The 22,875-nt window shown below is 46.3% G+C and overlaps 1 protein-coding gene across 4 annotated transcripts in view; it reads right to left on the minus strand.

Annotated features, from left to right (window-relative positions):
* Window positions 1-6,924: 6,924 nt before the first annotated feature.
* AMOTL1 (angiomotin like 1) overlaps window positions 6,925-22,875 on the minus strand; it is a 178,713-nt gene continuing 162,762 nt past the window's right edge. For all 4 annotated transcript variants that reach the window (XM_049889505.1, XM_049889503.1, XM_049889504.1 and 1 more), the window contains 4 exons: window positions 18,421-18,546; window positions 17,082-17,308; window positions 14,627-14,902; window positions 6,925-13,122 (listed from right to left, as the gene is read on the minus strand). In XM_049889505.1, coding sequence (XP_049745462.1) covers window positions 13,016-13,122; window positions 14,627-14,902; window positions 17,082-17,308; window positions 18,421-18,546 — 736 coding nt within the window. In that variant the 3' untranslated portion in view covers window positions 6,925-13,015. The remainder of the gene's footprint in view (window positions 13,123-14,626; window positions 14,903-17,081; window positions 17,309-18,420; window positions 18,547-22,875) is intronic.

The following is a 22,875-nucleotide window of genomic DNA, read 5'->3' on the forward strand; positions in this document are numbered from 1 at the left end:
GCTTCCGTATCACTGTGTACCTATCAGCTGACTCCAGCTCTGCCACCAGAGAAGGACCGCAGCCTGGTTCAAGCTGGAAACTTCTGCATGGAGGGACAGTGTCTTGGTTATCTAGTGTTGCCATAACAGAAATACCACAAGTGGATGGCTTTAACAAAAAGTTTATTTCCTCACAGTATAGTAAGCTAAAAGTCCAAATTCAGGGCGTCAGTTCCAGGGGAAGGCTTTCTCTCTCTGTTGGCTCTGGAGGAATGTCCTTGTCCTCAGTCTTCGCATGGTCGAGGAGCTTCTCAGGCGCAGGGACCCCAGGCCCAAAGGATGTGCTCTGCTCCTGGTGCTGCGTTCTTGATGGTATGAGGTCCCCAACTCTCTGCTTGCTTCCCTTTCCTTTTATCTCTTGAGGTAAAAGGTGGTACAGGCCACACCCTAGGGAAATTCCCTTTACCTTGGATCAGGGAGGTGACCTGAGTAAGGGTGGTGTTAAAATCCCACCCTAATCCTCTCAACATAAAATTACAAAAGGGAGGACAACCACACAATACTGGGAATCATGGTCTAACCAGGTTGATACACATATTTTTGGGGGGACACAATTCAATTCATGACAGGCTGGGTGCCAGGGGAGAACTTGTGCCCTGAGTGGCCCAGGCTACATGCCTATATAGACTATGGTAAGGAGGAGGAGAATGATGAAAGGCCTCAGCAGGGTCAGATGTCCCTCCTGGGCCAGTCAGTAGCAGACTGGAAGTGTGGTCTGTAAGAAGGTTGCAGGCCCCATTCTAACCATGTGATTAGAGTCCTGGTAGATGGAGGCAGGGTGCTGGGCACTCCAGATGCTGGTTCAGTGATATCCTCCCCAGTGTGTATGCCAAAGAGTAGGGCCATTCTGGTGTCTTGGCTCCCTGTTCGCTCCCCTGAAAGTACCCATACAGGCTTTTACGAAGCTACAAAAGCCCCTTTGGGGAACCCCACCCTTGCCTTCATTTAGGCTGTGGGGCTGATTCCTTGTTCGCCTGCCTCTCTGTATAGCTTTATCAGCACCAGGAGGACACCCTGCCTGGGACACCTCCCCCATGTGATGGACTGGGCTCTGAACAGGGCTCCAGTGTCTTAGTTTCCTAGTGGTGCTGTCCACGCTGCTGCCTTGGGGCTGGGGACAGCAGCGCATGGCTGGACACCATCCAAATTCCCTCCAAATTCCAAGGCGGCAGGGTCTCAACAGATATATCCAAGTACCTGGTGTACATCCCCCAACTAAGATGAGTAACTAGCAAATTGTTTCCTCTATTTGTCTTGTGATCTCAACTCGACTTCAACATGGAGGCCGCATGATACAGTGGAAAAATCTTGACTTTGAGAGTCATGCACGAACGCCCCTCTGCTATTTTCTGGCTGTGGACCGTGGATAATTTGCTTAACATCTGAGTCTCCGTGCACTTGCTGGTGTGAAGACCAAAGGCAGGATACATGTGTAGCATACTTAGCACACAGTAGGTGATCAGTTCACTTTAGCACTCCTGGCCCCGCCCCCCCAACAACTTCCTTCAGGGCAGGGATGGCCAGAGCAATCTCGTTTTCCCCCAGGATCTGAAACTGCAGGGCACATAATTAATTGTCAGCAGTAACCTGATTAGTGAACCGTGAACTGAGCGTCTGTTTACAGGCTATTCCTGAAGCTAAATATTTGTAAAAAATGGATAGACGTACTGCAAAATCAAAGTGTCAAGGACAAGGGAAGAAATCAATGTCGTTATCACTACTGAATAAAGCCACACTGGGGTGAAGTTTGAGTTGAATTATGCCAGGAAAATGTCTTCTTCTGTAGGCCAAAGGGTAAGACGTTGGATGGAAAATCAGCCCCTCTCAGTTAAGAAAGCAGACTCGGGTTTTCTGGATAGAACTGGGGCAGGCCAGGCCAGGCTGGGCCTGAGCCATCAGCTGGGGCCATGGGGCTGTCAAGTCCTTTGGATCCCAATCATGACATTATCATCAATTAGTGCTTGGACAGGCAAATGGAAACACTACACACTGGAGAACTTGGGAACAGTATTTGGTCAAGCCTGACCTATATATCCTGCAAGTTTTAGACTCTTTCTCAGGAGGGAAACCAAACATTCTCCCCAGCTTCCCCATGCTCTTAGCTCTCCCTTTCCTGCTGGGGAAATGCTGCGGGGAAGCTGGGTGGCAGCAAAGAAGCACTTTCAGGATTTCAGTAGCCTGCCTCTCTTCCATACAAAGGTATGCTACATGGCCACAAAAGGTAACAAGATAGATCCATATATGCTAGTATAGAAATCTATTATCTATTTTTGAATGAAAAAAGGACCTTGTATGCATAGCATGATCTTATTTTTTAATTAATATTCATCCGCACACAACCATGTCTCTATTTGGTTGTATATACCTGCAGAGAAATCTAGAAGGAAATTCTCCAAACTCTCAACAGTGGTTCCTTAGAGACATTTAGAAGAGGGGGTAGCTTTTACTTTGTGTAATTCTGGTTGTTTTTATAACAAATGTGCGCTATTTTTGTAATAACTTTAAAATAAAATTTTACTTCAGGATCTCCTCTTCGTTTCCCTGAAAAGTCACGGGACATACACGGTGACATTCACTGAACTCACATTGGGTTCCGCTTTTAATGAGCAATTATCCCTGCGTGGTGCAAATGGTTCATACACTCAGCTGCTAACTGAAAGGGTGAAAGCACCAGTTCACCCAGAAGGACCCCAGAAGGGCTGGTGATCTACTTTGGAAAAACTCAGTAATTGAAAACCCCGTGGCGCACAGGTCTACTCTGACACACATGGGGCTGCCGTGAGGCAGTCAGCCTGATGGCCACTGGTTAACTCTGGATACAGGGGTCTTCCTATTCCAGACAGATGAGTCAGGAGACGCTTGTGTGTTTGCTGTAACAGGTAGCCTGGGACAAGTGCTGGGTTAGATGCCATGATGCATGTAGCTGTCGTTTTCTTGGAGGGCCTACTATGTGTTAAACTCGTTACAACTCTCCTCTCATTAAATCTGTACGGTTGACTCATTTGATCTACAAATACATGAGTTCCTACCCTGTGCTAGGTGCCTGGTTCACATCAGTGAATAAACAGGCATGGTATCTGTTCCATGCCTTCGTTTCACAGGCTTAGAGAAGGTTTAGCAAGTTGGGGTTTAGACAAGTTAAACGACTTTCTCAGTGGGAGAATATTGTTAGAGAAGCGATGAATTCATTTTGACCCTGGTGATCTGGGACACCTTCCTGAGGGAGGTGACATTTCAGCCTCACCTTGAGGAGTGAATAGGATTTGGACAGACAGACAAGGGGGCATTCCAGGCCAGGGAACCTCACAAGCAGGGGCAGAAATGGAAACTCACATGGCAGGTTTGGGGCACAGTGATGGTTCTAAAGTGTCTTGAGAGCAGGCATCTAAGGGGAAGGGGAGAGAAACGAGCCTGGGGAGTTGGGCTGGGGCCAGATTGTGAAGGGTATGAATGAATATTAAGAAATTTGAACTTTACCTTGAAGGTCCTGGGCAAGGGGAGGTAATAATGTTGTTGCCATTTCCCTCAAGGGAAAGATGTGATCAGACCTGCTTCAGAAAACTTGAGGACAGACAGTGTAGTGGCCTAGACTCTCAAGCCAGTTTGCCTGGGTTTGGATCCCAGCCCTGCCACTCACAAGCTCGATAACTTTGGGCAAGAGACTTAACTTCTCTGCTTCTCAGTTTCTCAACCACTACAAGGGAGATATAATAGTGCCAGCCTCAGAGAGCTACAGTAAGGATTCAATGTCTTAATATAGGATAGGCTCACAGGAGTGTTTGGTGCATGACAGTAAATGTGTGGCAGTTATTACTATATTTTCCCTGGTGTCTGTGTCAAGGATAGAGTGGGAGGAGACTGGAGGCAGGCGGCCCTGCAGTCATCCAAGAAGAGCAAGGTCTGAACTAAGGTTGTGGGGATGGAGAAAATGAAAGCATGGAAGCCACACTGGAAGGCAGAGTGGATAGGAACAGGTGATGGCTAGACAAGTGGGAGAGGGAGGGAGGAGCCAAATATGACCTGGGTTCCTAACAGAGGAAGCTGAGTGTGTAGGAAAGCAAGCAGAGAAGTGGCGGTGTAGGGAAGCTCCGAGTTTGGATCCAGGCCTGATGTCGGGTGACTGGGACATCCACATAGAGAAGTCACTATCAACGATTGTGTCAGGCATAATCAAGGATTTCATGTGAGTGAAAGGCAGACACTTCCATCTTACATTCACCATCTCTAGTCTACACGTATTCAGTGGTCTCATGATGCACCTGAGAAAAACCAAGAGCAGGATCCCAGCCTGAGAGTGAGGCCTGAAACAGCATCTGCCTGAAGGTCCCTCTCCCCCATGCTGCCCAAGGTTTCCAGTGAGCTCTGTGTTAATAAAGAAAGTCAAATGAGTATATGCATCCTACAAATAGACCAAAACAGTTGGTCCAGTCTGTCCATCCAGTGCAGGCCTTCTGCTGGAAACATCGTATTTCCAAAAAGATGGTATTTTCATTAGTCATTTGCCTACCAATTCTCTTTAGAACTAATAAAAACAAACAAATCATTAAAATAAGAACAAAAACTAATGAGGCCACACACTGGGCACGGAAAGGAGAGTGAGCACTTTGGAGTTAGCAGGCTGGGTTTCATCTCCCGACTCCTCACACTTATTAAGCTGTGGAGCTGAGCACACACTTCACCTTTCCTGTGCCTGTCCTCATCTAAAACTCAGGGCTAATAAGTATATTACCTGTCTGTGGGGTTGTGAAGGTTAAATGATATCCCAAAGCCAACTCAATAAATGTTAGTTCCTCCAACAATCACAGGAGCTAATTAAACCAATCAGAATATAAAGTTATTTCATATCTTATTAGTTTCCAATGATAGGATTATAAATTATTATACTCCAAATTACTCAACAATATAGTCTGTGAACTTCATGTTCTCTATATACACACTGAGTCTTCGGGAACCTGGGAAGAGTAATTCTTTGATAGCAATCCATATCAGATGGGGAGGGTCTCCTTGCCCTTCTGGGCTCCATAAATTCCACGTTCATTTTTAAAAATCATATATACATCTCCCAATATTCTAGAACAGGAAGAGTTTTGAGGGTGATACACTAGTCAAAAGAGGTGCTCAGGCTCACCTGGATAAGGTACGGTGATCTCTGCCTGTGGGCATGGGACAGTTAAAGGAAGCCTGCGAAGACCTGACGGGCTTGACAGAAGGGCGACAGAAACAATAAAACAGCAACATTCTTTAATGTCAAAAATCCCTTTTTATTTCAATAACACAGAACTCTTCTAAGAAAGGAATTTCACAGATCCAGATTTATGTCTCGTTTGGGAACTACCTCCTGATTAAGGTGAGCCTAAGCAATTTTCAAGGGCATTGTTACCCCTTGCGGGTCTGCGGTGGGTCCAGCCCAGGATCTTCAGAGGGACAGAGGCCAGCATTCCTTGAGGATACAGCAGTGTGTGGCTACCACCTGCAGTGACTACACAGAACTGGTGGGCTTGAGGATATCTCTCCTTTGGTGTACGAAGGGCCAAGAGAAATGCCAGACACAGGTGGGACCTCAAAGGAGCTACAAGTGCTGGGCCAACTAGATGGTCTGCTCAGAGGAGTCCTCTTCCAAGCCCTAAAGGTAGCAGGTCCAGTGAGGCCTCCAACTGTCTTCATAGAGTTGAAGTCTTGAAAGATAATGGCCTGGGAGCTGCGAAGGTTTGTCCTTTATGCTAATTAAGTCACATTCACATGCCTGAAACCCAGAGTTCTCTGCAAAGGACTCCTTGGGTAGATAGGAACCCAAGTAGATCTAAACTTGAGCTCTTCTTCTCCACAGGGTTAACCTACCTTTCACATTTGAGTACAAGGGCTCTGATCAGGCAGTCCTGGGTTCAAATCCCAGTTCTATTATTTTCTCGTTGTGATTTTTTTAATATTATTACCTGAGGTTGGTCGAACCTATTTCCTCATCTTTAAAATCAGAACAATGACTAAGTTGTCGCGAGGACTGAAGGAGATTATTCATGTAAATCACATCAGTTATTATTACAGGGGAAGCAGACACGTATCCTTCACAAAAAAATACGCACTCTTCCTAAATTCACATTTTAGAAAGCTTTTCTCATGCTATGAGAAAGCACTGTTGGGGCCAGGGGTGTGCGGAGGAGGAGCAAGAAGGCTTCCCTTGAAAGAGGCACAGCCGGAGATTAAACAGAGGGTACAGCCCCCTCCTCACACCCAGCAACCCCAAGGTCCCACTCCACGTGGGAGCCATCTTCACCTGGGGACTCTCACAGGCCAGATTCTCATCTCCTCGCTGCAGTCTCTAAGGCTCCTGGCCTGAATTTCACTAATTTACCATGTGATTCCTTTCTACCAAAGCACATTTTTTTTTTCTTTTCTGTGACCTGAGGCATTAACAAGCAGCTACCACCTCCCACAGCCCATCCTGGGGCCCCAACTCCAGTTCCAGCTGCTTGGGTTAATTCCCTGGGACAGTTCAGTTTACGGTGGTCATTGGCAGGCTCTGAACACAGAACCCCCAAAAGGTCGCTCATATGCAATGGAAGTGGAAACTGCCCCCCTGGGCCCATGGTCTCCCTATGTTTCCTTTTTCCTTTTTTGTCTGGAGGAGCCAGGAGTGGGCAGACTGCCAGCTCTGAGGCCTGGGTGACTCATTTCCTCCCCGAATCAAGAGCTCTGTGTTGGTGAGGGTGGGGTGCTGTGAGCATGAGGCCCCAGGAGAGGGAGTTGAACCTCCTGGAAGCAAAGCGTATCAAGGGAAGCTGCCCCCAGAGCAATGAAATAAAATTAAACAAACATTTATTGAACACTCAACATAGAAGTTTTTCTTTGAAGACAAAAAGAGCAACAATGAAGGAAAGGATAGCCATTTTGCCATTTTATCCATTTATTATATACAATATTAAGGCACAAGTTTAAGCAGCAAAGAATAAGAAAATCTTTGGCTGACCAACAACATCAATATTTGCTGTGGGGGCACGCTGTGGGACTCCCCACTCTGTACACAGATCCATCTGGCTGTACAGCTCTGTACACACCAGCGACACGAAGATACCAAAAAAAGTGACACCCAGATCCCGGTGTCCCCTGGAAAGAATACGGCAAACAGACACCAGGCACCAGGCACAGCGATGCACACAGAGTGGGTGGAAGCAGCTGACAGACCCTCTGGCTTCTTAGTTGAGATTGGGTGCATGCGCTTGCCCTCCAGCCACAGAATTTTACACGGATTCTCTAAGTGCCTCTGTGAGGAGGCTCCACGGTCCTTCCTCAAAGGAAAAGAAAACACCCTGATTCAAATAAAACTACTGTGGACAAATTTGCTTACACTCTTCTTTGTGATAAATACTTACAGGTGTCTTATCTGGGAACAGAATCCTGGGCAAAAACACATGTAAACGCATGGCTGGACATCAAAACTTCGGGAACTGATACAAGGAGATGCTGCGTAGTTACTTCATTACAAAGAGAAGAGTATTTTAATTCTGTGAAGGAGCAGTTTCCTGACAAAGAAACACCTCAGCCGCTGCATAACATGACAATAACATGCACTAGAGTATAACAACACGGCTTTATAGAATACCTGCTGGGTGTTTGTACTAATGAACATACACTTACATCTGTAGCGTATGCAGAGATGTGAATACAACCGAGGAGCTTGGCAAGACAGCTGATCTGTAAAAGTGAACCCACTAGAGGTTACGTGTACTGATCAGTACCATCCTCCTCTGAAGTGGTCATTCAGTGAGGCCCTCTGAGTCTGAAGGCTCGTTGTGAGACACATTTTGGGGACCTTTTTTTAGAAGCTAAAATGGTACGACTTACCGTGATCACCCATCGTTTTTCATCTGACTGAGCTATGAATGACTTTGGATCATTTTCAAAACTTAAATCCATCCTCAAAGGATGAAGACTTCTCATCTCTAAGGTTAATCAAAGGAGCGTGCCAGGCCCAGAGGCCACTCTCGTAGCGGTGTTCCCGGAGTGTTTCTACTTGGGTAGCCCTGCAGTAATCAAAGTACCTGCTCCCAAGAGGACACCTTTTAAGGACTGTGGGGTGAGATGAAATACTTGGGTCTTCTGGGTGTTCAGAAAAGAAACTAGATACACAACCTTATGATCATATCTCATATGTATGCACTTACATATATGCATTTCCATATACCATTAAAATTACTAAATGAGAAAAGGGTGTGCTACTTAAAAGGCAGGAAAAAAAAAAAAAAAAACTGCTCATTAGTTCCAGAAGAAATCTATTTATGGAAATGCTAACCTTTACATGCTCCCAGCTGACCTGCTTTTGGTAACTTCTTAACTGCTCAGCCCACCTCCCCAAAAGCCATGCATCAGAGGCAACCCAGTAAATAATCCTCACATCAAATGAACACCTCTTAAACACACTCATTAGCAAGGAAAAAAAGAAAACCAAGAGTTACTAAGCATATACCGCGGCTGCCTCAGGTTTTGGGGGATGTAGAAGTTAACTGTGGGTGGGATACTCTCTGGCCACATCCATCAAGCCTTTGCTGTTTAAGAACATTTGTGGGATCCCTCTTACTAGCGCCACAATACTCCTTTGCCCTAAGAGGAGTGCGAGACTAGAGTACACACAGAAACACATTCCACAGAGGCGCTGGCAAGTGCAAAGGCTGTGTAAGACTTCGGTTTTAGAAAACACATCCTGGCTGAGCACAGCTCCCGCAGTATAAACGTGAGCTCTGAGCCTCGGGGCCTTTTAACCCCCAGTGTACTCTTCACTCCCTCCTGGAACCGCAGCCTCACCAGACATCTGGGCTCACATCTGTTTCTGGAAGTCAGAAGGCAGCCCTGGGGAGGGAGAACAAGTAATTCCATCACGAAGTCAGCATAAATGTGCCTCAGCTACAGCATCTGAGGATACAGGTGGCTGAGGGCAAACCAGGTGAGAACCAATATGAGTTCTGTGCAGGGACGTTCTGAGAGCCTCTCCCAGAGCAACCAAACCAAAAAAACCAAAGCCAGTGCCACTGAGTCGATTCCGACTCATAGCGACCCTACAGCGACCCTACAGCGACCCTATAGGGCAGAGAAGAACTGCCCCACAGAGGTTCCAAGGAGCGCCTGGTGGATTCAAACTGCCAACCCTTTGGCTAGCAGCCACAGCACTTAACCACTACGCCACCAGGGTTTCCGAGGGACAGAACCACTGAATTCTCTACTCCAAGTTCAGAAGTCATTTGGAGCAAACGCCTCCATATCCGGTCAAAGCTGAGCCTTGTGCAGTTCAAATTCAAACGTGAGCTTCCCAGAGCAACCCCTGAACTAAACAGGAAGTGTTCCACCAGCCCTGCCCTCCCAGCCTAAGCCTGGAGGGACACGCAGCCCCGCCCTGCATGCCTGGCTAGAATGCGCTCACTCAACATTCGCATTGGCTACCAACCTCTGGGAAACAACTGCTGAGAAGAGAATGTGGTCAAGTTCTGCTCTCTGAAAGTTTTGGAAAATAATATGTGTTCCCTGTTAGTTCAGCTTACGGACCTGCAGACAGTAAAAGTTCTTAAGTACAAGACCATCTGCTCAGCTAAAAGATCTGGGGTCAGAGGCTTGCATCCAACATCTCATATTCCATATAATACTTCTGGCAGCAGGCAGAAACATCCAGACAACACATTCAAGGATGAAGCAGAATTACTTTGGCAAATCTTCACACAAAACCAAAGCCTTTGCCCTTCACCCTGACACAGGATCTTCAAGTTCCATAATCACACACCACTGGGAAGTTTTGAAGAAGTCCAGATCTCCAGACAACATGGAAGTGTTTTTTTAGATGTCTTTTGTAGCCCTGCTTAGGACGGAACATGAAGCTTTCCATCCACCCCTGATGTTTATGGACAACCCTATACGTTCTGGGCTTTATCCTCTATTTGTTAGCCTGACAAGTGATAGCCGTGTGCACGTTTGTGTGTGTGTGTGTGTGCATGCACGAGTGTACATAACAGGACAGGGACGAGCGCTTATTATTCCCATGTTAGAGGCAGTGTAGCCTTGTGGTTAAGGCACAGCTCCTCTCCCAAATTTCTGGTTCAACTCCTAGCTCCTGGCTCTGAGGACTTAACTTCCCTGAGCCCCAGTTTCCTCATCTATGAAACAAGGAAAAGAAACTCTCTTGCCCCAAGGTGATTTGAAGGATTAATTAAAAGGTAGTTACTATAGTGCTTGTTTACAGCAAGCAGTAAGAAAAACACAGTTATTATTATTTTTCTGAAAGTCAAACGAGAAACTATATTATAAACTGTCCAGAACTCAGACTGGGTGGTCAGTCCACACAATCCCTTCTTCCTACATGTAAACAAAGCTTCAAGAAAGCTGTGACAATTAAGGGGTTCAGGGCCCTGGTTTAGGAGGTATCTCTCAAAACAGATGATATTCTAAAGCTAAGATCCCTTTTCTCAAGGAAGAGTCTCGGCAGGTCAGGGGGAGAAAACATAGACAACGGTGCCAAGAAATGGTGGTTATGTTTCCATCTACACCCTGACAGTGAAAACATCCTGGCATGTCAGGGGCCCTGGGAGAGCAGGCCAGCCTTGTGACAGAGTATGCCAGTGAGTGCCCTGCAGCAGAGGCGGGCCCCGGGAGAAACTGGGCTGCAGCTCTCCTTTCACCCACTTCTAGGGGTGACAGCCCAGGTTTGGGCTGGGGTGGGCTGGCAGAGCTGATTTACAGATTAGTAAGTAAGTACAAGCAAGCCTGCGTATACCTAGCTTATTGGGTAATCCGTCCCTGCTCATCCCCAACATTAAGTAGATGTCAAAACGCCCTCAAGAGAGTTAGCTGCCATCCACTGAGCCTTGTCACCCATGAAAGGTGGTGGGGAACAGACCGGGATGGGATCCCTCCGCTGTAGCCACTCCCGCATCCACAGTCAACTCCTGCCCCCACTCGTGAGGCCCCCTGTGCTGTTTTCTCACACCACCAGGCTTTGGGCGAGCTGCTCAGCCTCTTGGAGCTCTGCATGACATTTACTTTGACTCTCAACGTGAGACTCAAGGAGGCAACGTGCATGAAGCACCGAGCTCGGTGCCCACCACAAAGCATGTACCGGGGGTCTTACTCTCTCATAGCGGATGGCTCAGGAGGCCCCTGGACCAAAGCCACTGATTTCTTCCTTCCCACGCTTCAGCCTACAATTCTCATCATCCTTCTGCCACCCCAGTTTTGGAAAGGCTGTAACTCCACCCAGGTTACACTCCAAAGGGAAGCTCTAAAACAACCTACCTGAGAAAAAATTCCCAGTAATGTTCCTGCTTCAGAGTTTCATTTAGGTGGGACCTGAAAAAGTCTCAGGGCTTTTTCCTCGTAAGCAAGCATGAGGAAGGGGACCTGCGAAAACACGAATCCAGGTGACCTGGAGACAGAAAGATCTTGGGACCCTGCAAGAGAGCCTCATGGCCTAGGGAGCTTCTGCATTTCTGATCCAGCACCTCCTGGATTTGTAAAGGAAGCCACTGTCCAAGGGTCATATGTGAAGCCCACAGCAAAGGACCAGGAGACCCACCACCTAACTCATGCCTGACTCTTTTTCCTGGTAGCTCTGTGGTACTTTGGACAAGTTGCTCCAAAACTGAACTCTTCTAAAATCCAACCACACTGTATATGTACCAGTCTGTTAGGTCACAGGGAAAGTTCAGAGCAGAGGATTGCTGATGTATTAACATGCCTGTCCTGACAGAAAGCAGCACGTTCATGCACAGCAACCAAGAATACTGGGGGGGCGGTGGAATCTGCTCGAGAACCAGAAACCCCAGAAGGTGTTCCGAGGGTGCCCTGTGAGACTCTGGACGCTGCCAAGGCAACTGTGTGTGAACTGTCATTTCCTGGAGCGCAGACCTTGAAGACTTACCCTAACAGAGCAAAGGGGTGGAAGTGATCAGACTCCTCGCAGGAGAGCTGATGTCAGAGAGCAAAAAGTGTGACATGACCCTAATGCAAGATGTCGCAGTGATCCACAGAGTCTCTCACCTCCCCAAAGCCCAACTAGTCCACAGTCAGAACAAGGTTGACGACTGCACCCGAACTACACGAAGGTGGAGGAAGCAGCCATGAAGCCAACGTATGGCTTCATCCTAAGGTCGCTATTAAACACGGCAGGAACAGGACACTTCAGATAATGCACTGATAGACCCCAGGCCTAAAGAACTTTGCCACGTCTTATTAAAAAGAGAAAAAGTAAAGGAAAAAATAGAAAATTAAAGAGAGCGAAGCAGAAACAGAGATGGATGAGAGAAGTCGGGGAGGATGAGCATGGAGATCCTAACACTCCTGCCCTGCTTAAAAAATACTGCTGAATCCAGAAAAGCTAAGAAGCCCAATCATCTCCTGCAATCAAAGCCAAACATATAACTAGGTGAAGACCGCCTTTTAAAACCCTCATCACCTGCGGACGTTTCTTCTTACTGTCACACACACACTCTCTCCTGGACACCTGATGGTTGGCCCAGGTAATATTGCATTTTGCCAACACTGGCTCTAGAGATTTCTAGAAGGTTCTTCATAAAGAAAACATGCTAAGAGGCAAGGAGAATGGGGATATTCGAGGGAAGATCCATGCTCAGGTTTATGTGTTCACAACCGGAGAATGGGTATACACAGACCCCCCCATAAGAGATACGTTTTCTGTACAATGAAAAATTCCATTTCCTATTTCTTCTGAACTTTGTTTCCAAACCTACAAGTGTCCTCTCTCTTCCACCATGTACAAGAAAAATCCAGAGCACGTTCTTCTACCTTCGGTCATGTAGGTCTCCTGTTCTTGTGTTTTCTTGTTTTTAATTTTACATTTATAAAAAATGTTCTTATAATCTCATATCTTTTATCTGTTCAAATTATTCCTGATTTCCCACCTACAACCTTTGTGACCTTCCTTCTATTTGCCACTTTCCCTGTTTGTCAACGTTGCGTATGAAATTCAACAGGGAGGAAAGTGTTAGATGAGGACTTCCATCATCTCTCCATCAGGGAACTCAGGCTTGTGGAGCAAGCTGCTGACACGGCCTTTGTGGTCAGGTGCCTTCCCGTGGCCAGGAGAGTTCTCTGCCAAATAGAAGGGGACCATCAGAACAGCTCATTCCTTATGTGGCGCATGGGCTGCACAATCTCTCTCTAATGGAACCACTTCAGACCCCACCACTCATCCGGAAGGCTCCCTCCCCACAAGTGCACGCAGGTAAGGCCACACAGAATCAAGCCCATGGTGGAGAAGAACTAAGTGTTATAAAGGACATGCAGTGGCTGGCTCTGGAATTCAGAATCAAATAAAAAACCTTCATCCATCAGGAGGGTGGTGGAAAAGCATTTAGTGGGTGAAGGTGACACTGGGACTTTGTGGGGAGCACTTCACACCACACTCCCTCTACTCATCTGATCAAAACTGTCAGGTGTGCATTACCTGCCAGGTACTTTTTACGTGCTCCCTGCCTTAACATGGAAAAGTTATTGCAAGAACTTAATCTCTCCAAAATGACAACACAGTATTTACTTGTGTATCAAGACAGTGGAAACCCTGGTGACATAGTGGTTAAGTGCTATGGCTGCTAACCAAAAGGTCAGCAGTTTGAATCCACCAGGTGCTTGATTCAATGGCAATGGGTTTGTTTTTTTTTTTATTGTGAGGGTGAAAATAAAGAGCCACCTTGGAGAAAACGGTTAACTTGTGTACAAAACAGCCCCCATCTCTGCAAAAGAATTCCTGAAAAGTGCTCTCCCTATGACGTTGATTGGTCCGAACCCAAACTTACTCTTTCCCTGGAACTTCCGGACCCACCACAAAGCTCACTACTCCCAAGCTGTCTTCTGTTATTCACTCTACTAAAGCAACTCACCAGCACTGGCCCAAAGGCCATGCCAGAGGTTAAGCTACCCTGTAGTTAAATCTACCCCTTCTTCTCCAATCAGGATGTACCCCACTGAACCCTGAATCCTCAAAGGCATCGTCTATGTCTCTGGTGCCTCTGAGGTACCTGGGGCCTAACTGTTGTTAGGTGCTGTCCAGTTAATTCCAACTCATAGTGACCTCATGGGACAGAGCAAAACTGCGCCATTGGGCTTTTTTTGGCCGTATTCTTTACAGAAGCAGGTCACCAGGTCTTCTTCCCGCAGAACCACTAGGTGGGTTCAAACTGTCAATTTTCAGCTAGCAGTCAAGTGCTTAATTATTGGGCCACCAGGGCTCCTTCGGGTGTCCGATAGTAGCTCCCAAACATAGTAAAAAAAACTTTTTTTTTCTTTTTTTCCAGGGAACCAATTTCCTAACATCCCTCAGAGGATCTATTTTTGCCCTTTCCGGGACAGGGTTAGTTATAAAGCATGCGTTAAAAGGGTAGAAGCACTCCTAAGTTTTTCCATTTAGAATGAATACCTGTGTGTACAAAGCCTAAAAAAAAGTACATTAGGGTAACAAAAATCCTACTAAAAAACCCAGAAAGTGAGAGCTGATTGGTGCTCCTGCTCCTTCCCAGCTCAAGAGAAGACTCCCTCCCTCAGGCTGGAGAGTTCTATGGTTCCCCAGAGTACCTAAAAGAAGGAGGGAACCACATACCCGGCTTCTCTCCAGTCCCTTTGGCCGCTGGGTGTTTCAGGACGGGGCTGTTGGAGGGGGTCATGCCCAGCCTGCTGCGGGTGGAAAGAGAGGCCATGTTGGGCCAGAAGAGTTCAGCGCTCTTGTCTGTCTGGGTGCTGCTGTCCTTGCTGCCTGTCTTAGCATGGGCACTGCTGGCCGATGTGGCAGAAGCTGCAGGAGACAGTGCCGATGGGGGTGGGGTTGGCAGCATGGGGGCTGAGGCATGTTCGTGGTGCTCCTTCCCCAGCAGCAATCCTGAGGGTAGAAGAATAGCTTTTCAATACCGTCTTTTTTTTTAAACTAGTCTGAAGATCATTTTCTTCTTGCCTGAGGATTGCTTGATTCATTCACTAATTCATTCACCAAGCATTTCATAAGCATTTATTATGGGCCTGGTAAAATGCCAAGCACTGAGAGAATAAAAAAAGAAAGACCTAGCTTGGTGGTGTAGTAGTTAAGAGCTCAGCTGCTAACCAAAAGGTCAGCAGTTCGAGTCCACCAGCTGCTCCTTAGAAACCCTATGGGGCAGTTCTACTCTGTCCTATAGGGTTGTTTTGATGGCAATTGACTTGACAGAATCGACTGTATGGCAATGTTTTTTTTTAGTCCTCTCCTTATAAATCCCCTCCTTCCAAAATGTCTAACAAGCTCCCAGGTGACACTGCTGTGGCTGGTCCATTGACCACACTTTGAGTGGCAAGGGTCTTTGTGCTGGATGCATCACACACACCATCTCATTCTACATTTCACAACACTCCTGTGCAGTGCTGGCTTCCTCTGCCTTACAGATAAGGAACGGAAGCTCAGAGAAATGAACATCTCATAGCTAAATGTGGCAGAAATGGGACTCAAACTCATCTACGCCCTTTCCGTTTTGTCACCCTGCTTGTCAAAGCACCATTCTGACGACGATGTTCTTATGGGGAGTGTCAGGCTGAAGTAAATTACTAGCCAACATCTCACCTGAGGGGCCCTGAGAAATCAGGAAGGTAGACTGTTGCCCGTACCTCCTCCCAGAGTTCATCAGGAAGAGATGGTGATACCTTTCAAGAACTGTGCAGTGGCCCACAGATATGTGTTCCTCCCTTGCCACTCAGAAGGTCCCTGTTTTCATGACACACGGGCACTAATCAGTATAGGATTCTCCAAAGTAATGGGAAGAAACGACAGTGCAGGGACCCCAGCAACTCTTCCTGCAGCTCAGGATCCTGGGCTTCCAGGCCTTGTTTAGATGGGTTCAATACTGGGCCAGCCTGGCTGGGTGTCCAACTGGCTTCTCCCAGGGAGATTTCAATGAGACCTAACACATTTTCAGTCTCCTTAACCGCGCCATCTGAGCATCAGCTCCCAGGAGCCCTAATCAGGGTCTGGACGTGTCCTTAGGAGGGTCTTTGATGATCACATCTGCTGTCCACACACACATCCTCTTTGAAGTGCATTTCCTCTGAGGGAAATGACCCCATGGAGGGACTTCAAACAGAGGTTCTGGCTGGAGCCTTTGATCCCTCAACTCTGTTGGGTGCATACTTGAGGCTCTTATCAACCCTTTGGTGAGAAGCAGCCAGGCTCCTCTGGGGTCCTGTGCTGAGGAAAGCTGGCTCTTAGCTCCATAGAGAAACAAGACACACGCTGACCCAGGGATATGCATCAAAGGGCCAAACCTCTGGAGGTGCAAGAGTGCAGGGGTATGTGTCTGGGAATGTTTCCTGCACTTAGGGCTGGCTCTGCGGCTTCCTCTGAGACTCCTCCAGTTGGTCAACTAACCTCACCCTCACCCTGGGAAGCCCATTCATTGCTAAGACCACACTTGCCCAGTTCTCTTCAAGATCTACAACAAGCACAACCACCACCCACCCCTTACGTTTGAGAGTACTTTGTCCAAATGCTTTCTCCCATTAGCTCATTTTGCCCTCACTTCCACCCCATGGGGTAAAAGCAGGGGGTGGGGGGGTGGGGGGTTGGTGGGGTGGGCAGACACCACCCTTCTTTTCTAGAGAAGGAAACAGAGGTGGAATAGTCATATAACCAGTCTGAGGCAGTCAAGTTCAGAGGCCTGACGTCTCTGGGCTTTTTCCATTTTATGTTGTAAAGGTGGCCTCAACTTTCAACAACAATGGATAGTAACTATGATATCAGTCAACCCAGGGCTGACAGCTATTCCGGTGGTGTAGCTTTTAGAATTTACATAGTGCTTCCACATGTCATTTAATACCCATAGCCAAAGTATGACTGATTATTCTCCCCATTTTACAGATAAGTAAACTGAGACTTAGAGATATTCAGTGACATTTCCGTGTCTTCTGGGCAGTGGAGGCAGGACACCACACGAACATGTGTTAGGACTCTTCCCGCCATATGAGGTTGCCTCTCAAATGTTTGTGTCTGAAGAGCTCTTGCTTTTCAGATCTGAGGCTGAAGGAGGCGTGAAGCTCACCTATGCTTCCCTTCCAGGTCTTCTCTTCCTTCTTCTCTTCGGCCAGCTGGCTACTGGTAAGAGAGGTCTGGCGGGAGTGTGTGCCAGTGGCCGCAGCAATGGATGGGACCGAGCGGGCAGGCCGCAGGCTGGAGGAGTCTGTCTTCCCAGCATCTTTACGGGATCGCTGCTGAAGGACCTTAATCATGGCATCCTTCTCTATGATTTTGGCATGGAGATTTTTAATACTGTAAAATAAAGTAGTTGGTTAAAAAAATTAATTTGGTTAGGAAAACTTGAAATACTTCTCTTAGGCTATGCAAGGGATTTTAATTATAATTCAGGGATGGAGGGTTAAATGAAGTATAAGTCTTTCAGAATTTAAAAATCTCCAAATTGTATAAGATGGCTCTGTCACGGTAGATCAGAAGGGTACCCTTCCTCTGGCACCTCAGGAGACTTAGGACTTTCTGCAGCCTGAGGGGGTACAGTTAGAATGACTGAGGCCACCTCCAGGGACCACACTTAGGGAGTCTAGCACTCCTGGGGAGAAGGAGATAGAGAAGCACATAAACACTGAAGCTTCAAATAGTGTGAGCTTTCAACTAAAGCCAATTTCTGAGGAAAAAAATAAAAGATGAACACGTTCCTGGGAAGAAGACAGGCTGACCCCCATCCCACCAATGATCCAAAAATAAGAACTAGAAAACATCTGGGTTCTTTTCACAACTCTGATAGTAACTCTCTCAGCCTATCAACCATTCAGCCCTGTTTTAACATTTAGAAAATCTATAAAACGAGGGGGCTTAGGGCCCCAGGTTCCACAGATCCTGGCAGGCAGTCAAGGGGGTGGGGGCAGGATAATTTGTTATAGAAATCTTGTTTAACTCCTTCGAAGAACGCATTAGCTAATAAGTTCACTGTATGTTGAAAATACATCAATTCTAGCTCAAAAACTCCGAGCCTTTACAGTATGATTTGTCTCTCCTTTCCAGCTCCCTAGAAGTTTGTAGAAAGAGACACCCAGAAATGACACGGGCATCTACATTCTTCTGTTGTTAGACTCAGCCTACACTTTAAAAACGGCATCTGACATGAAATTATCCCAGAGAGACTTCAGGCACAGCCCTTCTGCTGAGAGGAGCCATTTGCTTAGGTCTGAGGCTCTCTCTTCTCTCCAGGGCAGAGCTGGGGGAGCAGATTCTTTGGAGCACTCATTCAGACAGGGCAGCAGAAACAGTCTTCTCTGGAAGGGGCTGGAATGTGAGAGTGCAAACGTGTGAGCTGGGGGCTCCATGTGGGTTTTGGAGTTAAGTGGCTGGAGTAGACCCGGTGACGCATCGCACACAGCTGTCCTTACGTGTACTCCATGTCCTGACACCGCCTGTTAGCCTGCACCACCTCCTCTTCCTCCTGCCAGATGCGGGCATCTAGCGAGCTCTCGCCGTAGCTGCCGTTCCGTGAGTGGTTGATGACCGTTGTGTCCCTGACAACACAGGACACACCGGGGTCACAGGAAAGCCTTCTTGCTTTGTTCAGCACAGAGTCAGGACAGGGGCTGGTGCTCACGCTGGAACAGAAACCTGCCCCTCCTTCCTACTGGCCAACAACAGCACTCCCCATCTCCACCTCCCCAGCCCGGTTACCCAGCTGTCAGACACCAGAGGCAGAGACCCGTGAAGGCTGTGCAGTGGGGTACTGTGGGAAGATGTACCACTTTCTTGTCCCTAAATCTCCACATTCCTGATATTCTCTTCCTAAGCTTGCTGGAATTAGGATATCTCACTCACCTCGTTGCCGTTGAGTCGATTTCGACTCATAGTGGCCCTACAGGACAGAGCAGAACTACCCCATAGACCTTCCAAGGAGCACCAGGTGGATTTGAACTGCTGACTTTTTGGCTTGTAGCACTTAACCACTATGCCACTAGGTTTCCAGATAGTATCTTAGGAAAACAAAATACAATTTAAAAATAAAAATTCCCTACCCCCTCTAATCACACTGTATATAGGTAGTCCCTGGCTTACAACTGGGTTACTGTCTGATGACTTCGTCGTTAAGACGGTTCTGATGTTAAGTCAGATACCTTTTTTTTTTAAGCTTTCACAGCCTGCTATATACACAGTGTTTTGAACAGTAAATCGTAACACTGAACACCTGCCAGTGAACATCTGAGAATGATACAGCAGCAAATTACGCCCTGCAACACTGTATGTAGTATATAAGATGTAGAACAAAAAGCCAAAAAAACATGGTTGTTAGGCGTGATTCATGGTAACTCGAATACGATGTATGTCGTGGACTACCTATATTAAGCTGACTGGCATGTTATGAATATAGAGATGCTACAACTTCAGCTTTAATCTACTCACATGTGGATTTTATTATTATTACTATTATCATATTTGTTGGTGTTTCTGTACTTCTTGTTGCTGCCATGTGCCGCTCAGTAGATTTTGACTCAGTGACCCATGCGACGGAGTAGCATTGCCCCATAGGGTTTCCTAGGCTGTAGTCTTTATGGGAGCAGATCACCAGGTCTCTCCCCGACACAGCTGCTGACAGGCTTGAACCATCAATTAGCAGCCAAGCGCTTCACTGTTGTGCCGCCAGTGCTCTTTTCTATATTTGTACTCTTTCATACATACTTTCCTTTCCCACTTTCCCAGAGTGAAAGTTTTATTTCTATTCATCACTATGTAGCAGCTACTTCAGTATTTTACAATAGAATGTGGGCTCAGTAAATATTTCAAACTGAGTATGATCCTCTTGGTCAGTGTGACTCCAGGCCAAGATCCTCCTTCATGCTTACATTCTACTTCACATTTTATCATTAAGGGCTGCTGCTTAGAATTCGGGTCAGTTCAGGGTAGAAAGACTGAGAAGACGCTCTGTCCTTGAAAAGTTCAGGGGAGGTGGGTGGAGTGAGGGGAGGGGACAGACAGAGAGATGGAAAAGCAGTTTAGCTGGAAGCAGGTGTCTGGCTGAAAATAACTGGGCAAAAAGAACTATTCCTGTCACTGGTTTTGTCAACTTAATTGCTCCTAATTAACAATGATTAATAAAAATAAGATAATTGTGCCATCTGAGTGATACATCTTAGGCTAAAAGGCACAATACTGTCTCTAATTATGTGAATACTAAATTGATAGAAATGATTCGGCCAAACATTTCATATCTCTTAGCTTCACATCCCAGTGTTACAATCATATTTGAAGTCTTAATGTTCTTTTCTGGGAGCCACCCAAAACAGCAAAAAAGGGGCCCGTCTTTCATCCATTCAATGAGAGCTATCAATTAATGAGCATTTACTAGATGCCAGGGGCTGGGGAAAGCACACGGCACACAGCATCTCACAACAGCTTAGGAGTTAAGTATTCTTCTTCTCATTTTACAGAGGAAGAAACAGGGGTTAGGTGACTTTTCCACCAAGTTAGTGAATGGTGGAGATGGATTCAAACCCAGATATTTATGATTCCAAAGTACACGCATGTTCTTCACCATTAGTCTACACTCCAGGAGGCTTTTACGAAGGAGGCCTCAGCAAAGGTGCATGGAGATAAACAAACCCTTAAGAGTGCACATGTGAGAGTGTAGCTAAAGAAAGTAAAATTACAGCTGAAGATAATCATAAAGCCAAATAATGCAGAAACCAAATGAAATGCTTTAAATATGCTTACAAAATTATAAATTCAGTCTAAAAAACCCACTGCCATTGAGTCAATTCTGACTCATAGCCAACACTATAGGACATAGTAGAACTGCCCCACAGAGTTTCCAAGGAGTGCCTGGTAGATTTGAACTGCTGAACTTTTGGTTCGCAGCTGTCGCACTTAACCTCTACGCTACCAGGGTTTCCCAAATTCACTTTAAGGTACACAAAAATAATCAAAATAGGAATTAATGGCTAGAAGCACTCATTTTCAACCAATTTACTTCTGGAGAATTCACTTAGAGTCAGAGACAAATTAAAAAATTCATGTTTACACTGCCAGATAAGGAACAGCAGGCACAATTAGAGGAGAACAGTTTAGAAATGTAAACACACAAATCTGGAATAAAAAAAATTACATTCCTTTGAAATTTATAAAAAGTTGCAAAAATCTCCCTCGAATATAAAATAGCTTGAAACCTCTCACAATTTTGGTGCATGGCCCCAAAACACATAGGGATAGCAAAACCAATTGATGTACAAAAACTATTTGTTTAAAACTCATTGCTTATACGTGTGAAGCATGTGTCAGCTGATGAAAAGTCACAAAACTAATGGCTGGAAATGCTCGTTTTTACCAACTTATCTGCAGCCATTTAGCATTTAGATAAGAGCTCAGAACTTTGACCTTTTCCAAAAATTCTTTATTTTCCTGTTCTCTCCTTCTCTAGCTATGCTGAAATGATAGAGGTTTTCTTTGATAAGAACATTAAGATTGGAGCTATAAAGCCTGACCTTCTCTGAACTTATTTTCCCCTGAGAATGTGGGAAGGGGTGGTCTGTAATGGGGAGTACTTTTCCATAGAATTATTCAATGCCCAATAAATATGTGTGGAAGCAAGGAAGAGGGGAAGGGGAAGATGGCAGAAAGAGACTCCATGACTCACTCCATCCATCCACCCACCCACCCACCCAGGACTCCAAATAGGACAGGGCAGGAAAACAACAAAAGGAGCCCTGGTGGCACAACACTCGACTGCTAACCAAAAGGCTATTGGTTTGAAGCCCCCAGCCACTCCGCAGGAGAAAGACCTGGTGATCTGCTCCCATAAAGATCACAACGTTGAAAACCCTGCGGGGGCAGTTCTAATCTGTCACATAGGGTCACTATGAGTCAGAATCAACTGGATGGCACCTGAGAACAACAGGTTTGGATAAATCCTATAGAACTCTTGTTCTCTGGCGGAGGGAGAAATATTTCCCTTGCATGAAGGGTAATAAATAAGGCCGGGCCTAGAATAGTGTGAGTGTGTGACTGGGGTCTGTCTGATTCTACTCACTCTCCAGCTAGCCTCCGACCCATCACAGGGGACTAATACTTCAGACCTGTCCACTCCCTCACTTCTGATTTTACATTCCAGTCCCATTCATCCCCTCGGGGCCCCAGATACCAAACAGACATCTAATCTGATAAATCAACAGGAGCTAAGACGAAGATGACAAATAAAGGCCCCTGTGTCATCCTTCCAAGGTAACAAACTGAAACTGCTACTGGGGCTTTAGCATTCTCAGCCAGAGCAATGTGGCTGGGTTCCCTGCTTTTAACCAGTCACGATTCATAATTTCCATTTCACACATGAGGTAGCTGATACTCAGGAAGCCTTGTTCAGGATCACACCCTCCTCATCAGTGACAGAGGGAGACGCCTTGACGACTGGAGGGGTCCTGTCTCCCCATCCAGGTCTTTCCAGGGCAGCATGGCAGCCTGTATTAGACCAGATCTGGCAGAGAAGACCACCTTCACCTGTAACTTTATGACAGTCTGCTCTTGTCGTCAGACTAGAGAGGTGATTCAGTTATCACCTTAGAAAATTAACATAAGAATATTTTCAATTCTGTAAAAATTAACAAGTATTTCAAAGGGCATCACTGTTCTCACCCACACGCTGCAGGGACTGAACCAGAACCTGCAGCTTCTTCCAGTTTTCAGACCACGACTCTGGAGCTTTGCCACACAACATATGTCTAAATGTCTATTCCAACTCCCAAAGTCTCTCTCAGATGGAATAGTGTGGGTTGTTTTCCCTCACAGCTTAGATACATGTAAACACAACACTTAAGCTCTAGAAAAAAGACTCCAAAACGCTCATTTTCCACACGAGT

Source organism: Elephas maximus, chromosome 7 (genome assembly GCF_024166365.1).
Source record: "Elephas maximus indicus isolate mEleMax1 chromosome 7, mEleMax1 primary haplotype, whole genome shotgun sequence".
In the NCBI taxonomy this organism is placed as follows: Eukaryota; Metazoa; Chordata; class Mammalia; order Proboscidea; family Elephantidae; genus Elephas; species Elephas maximus.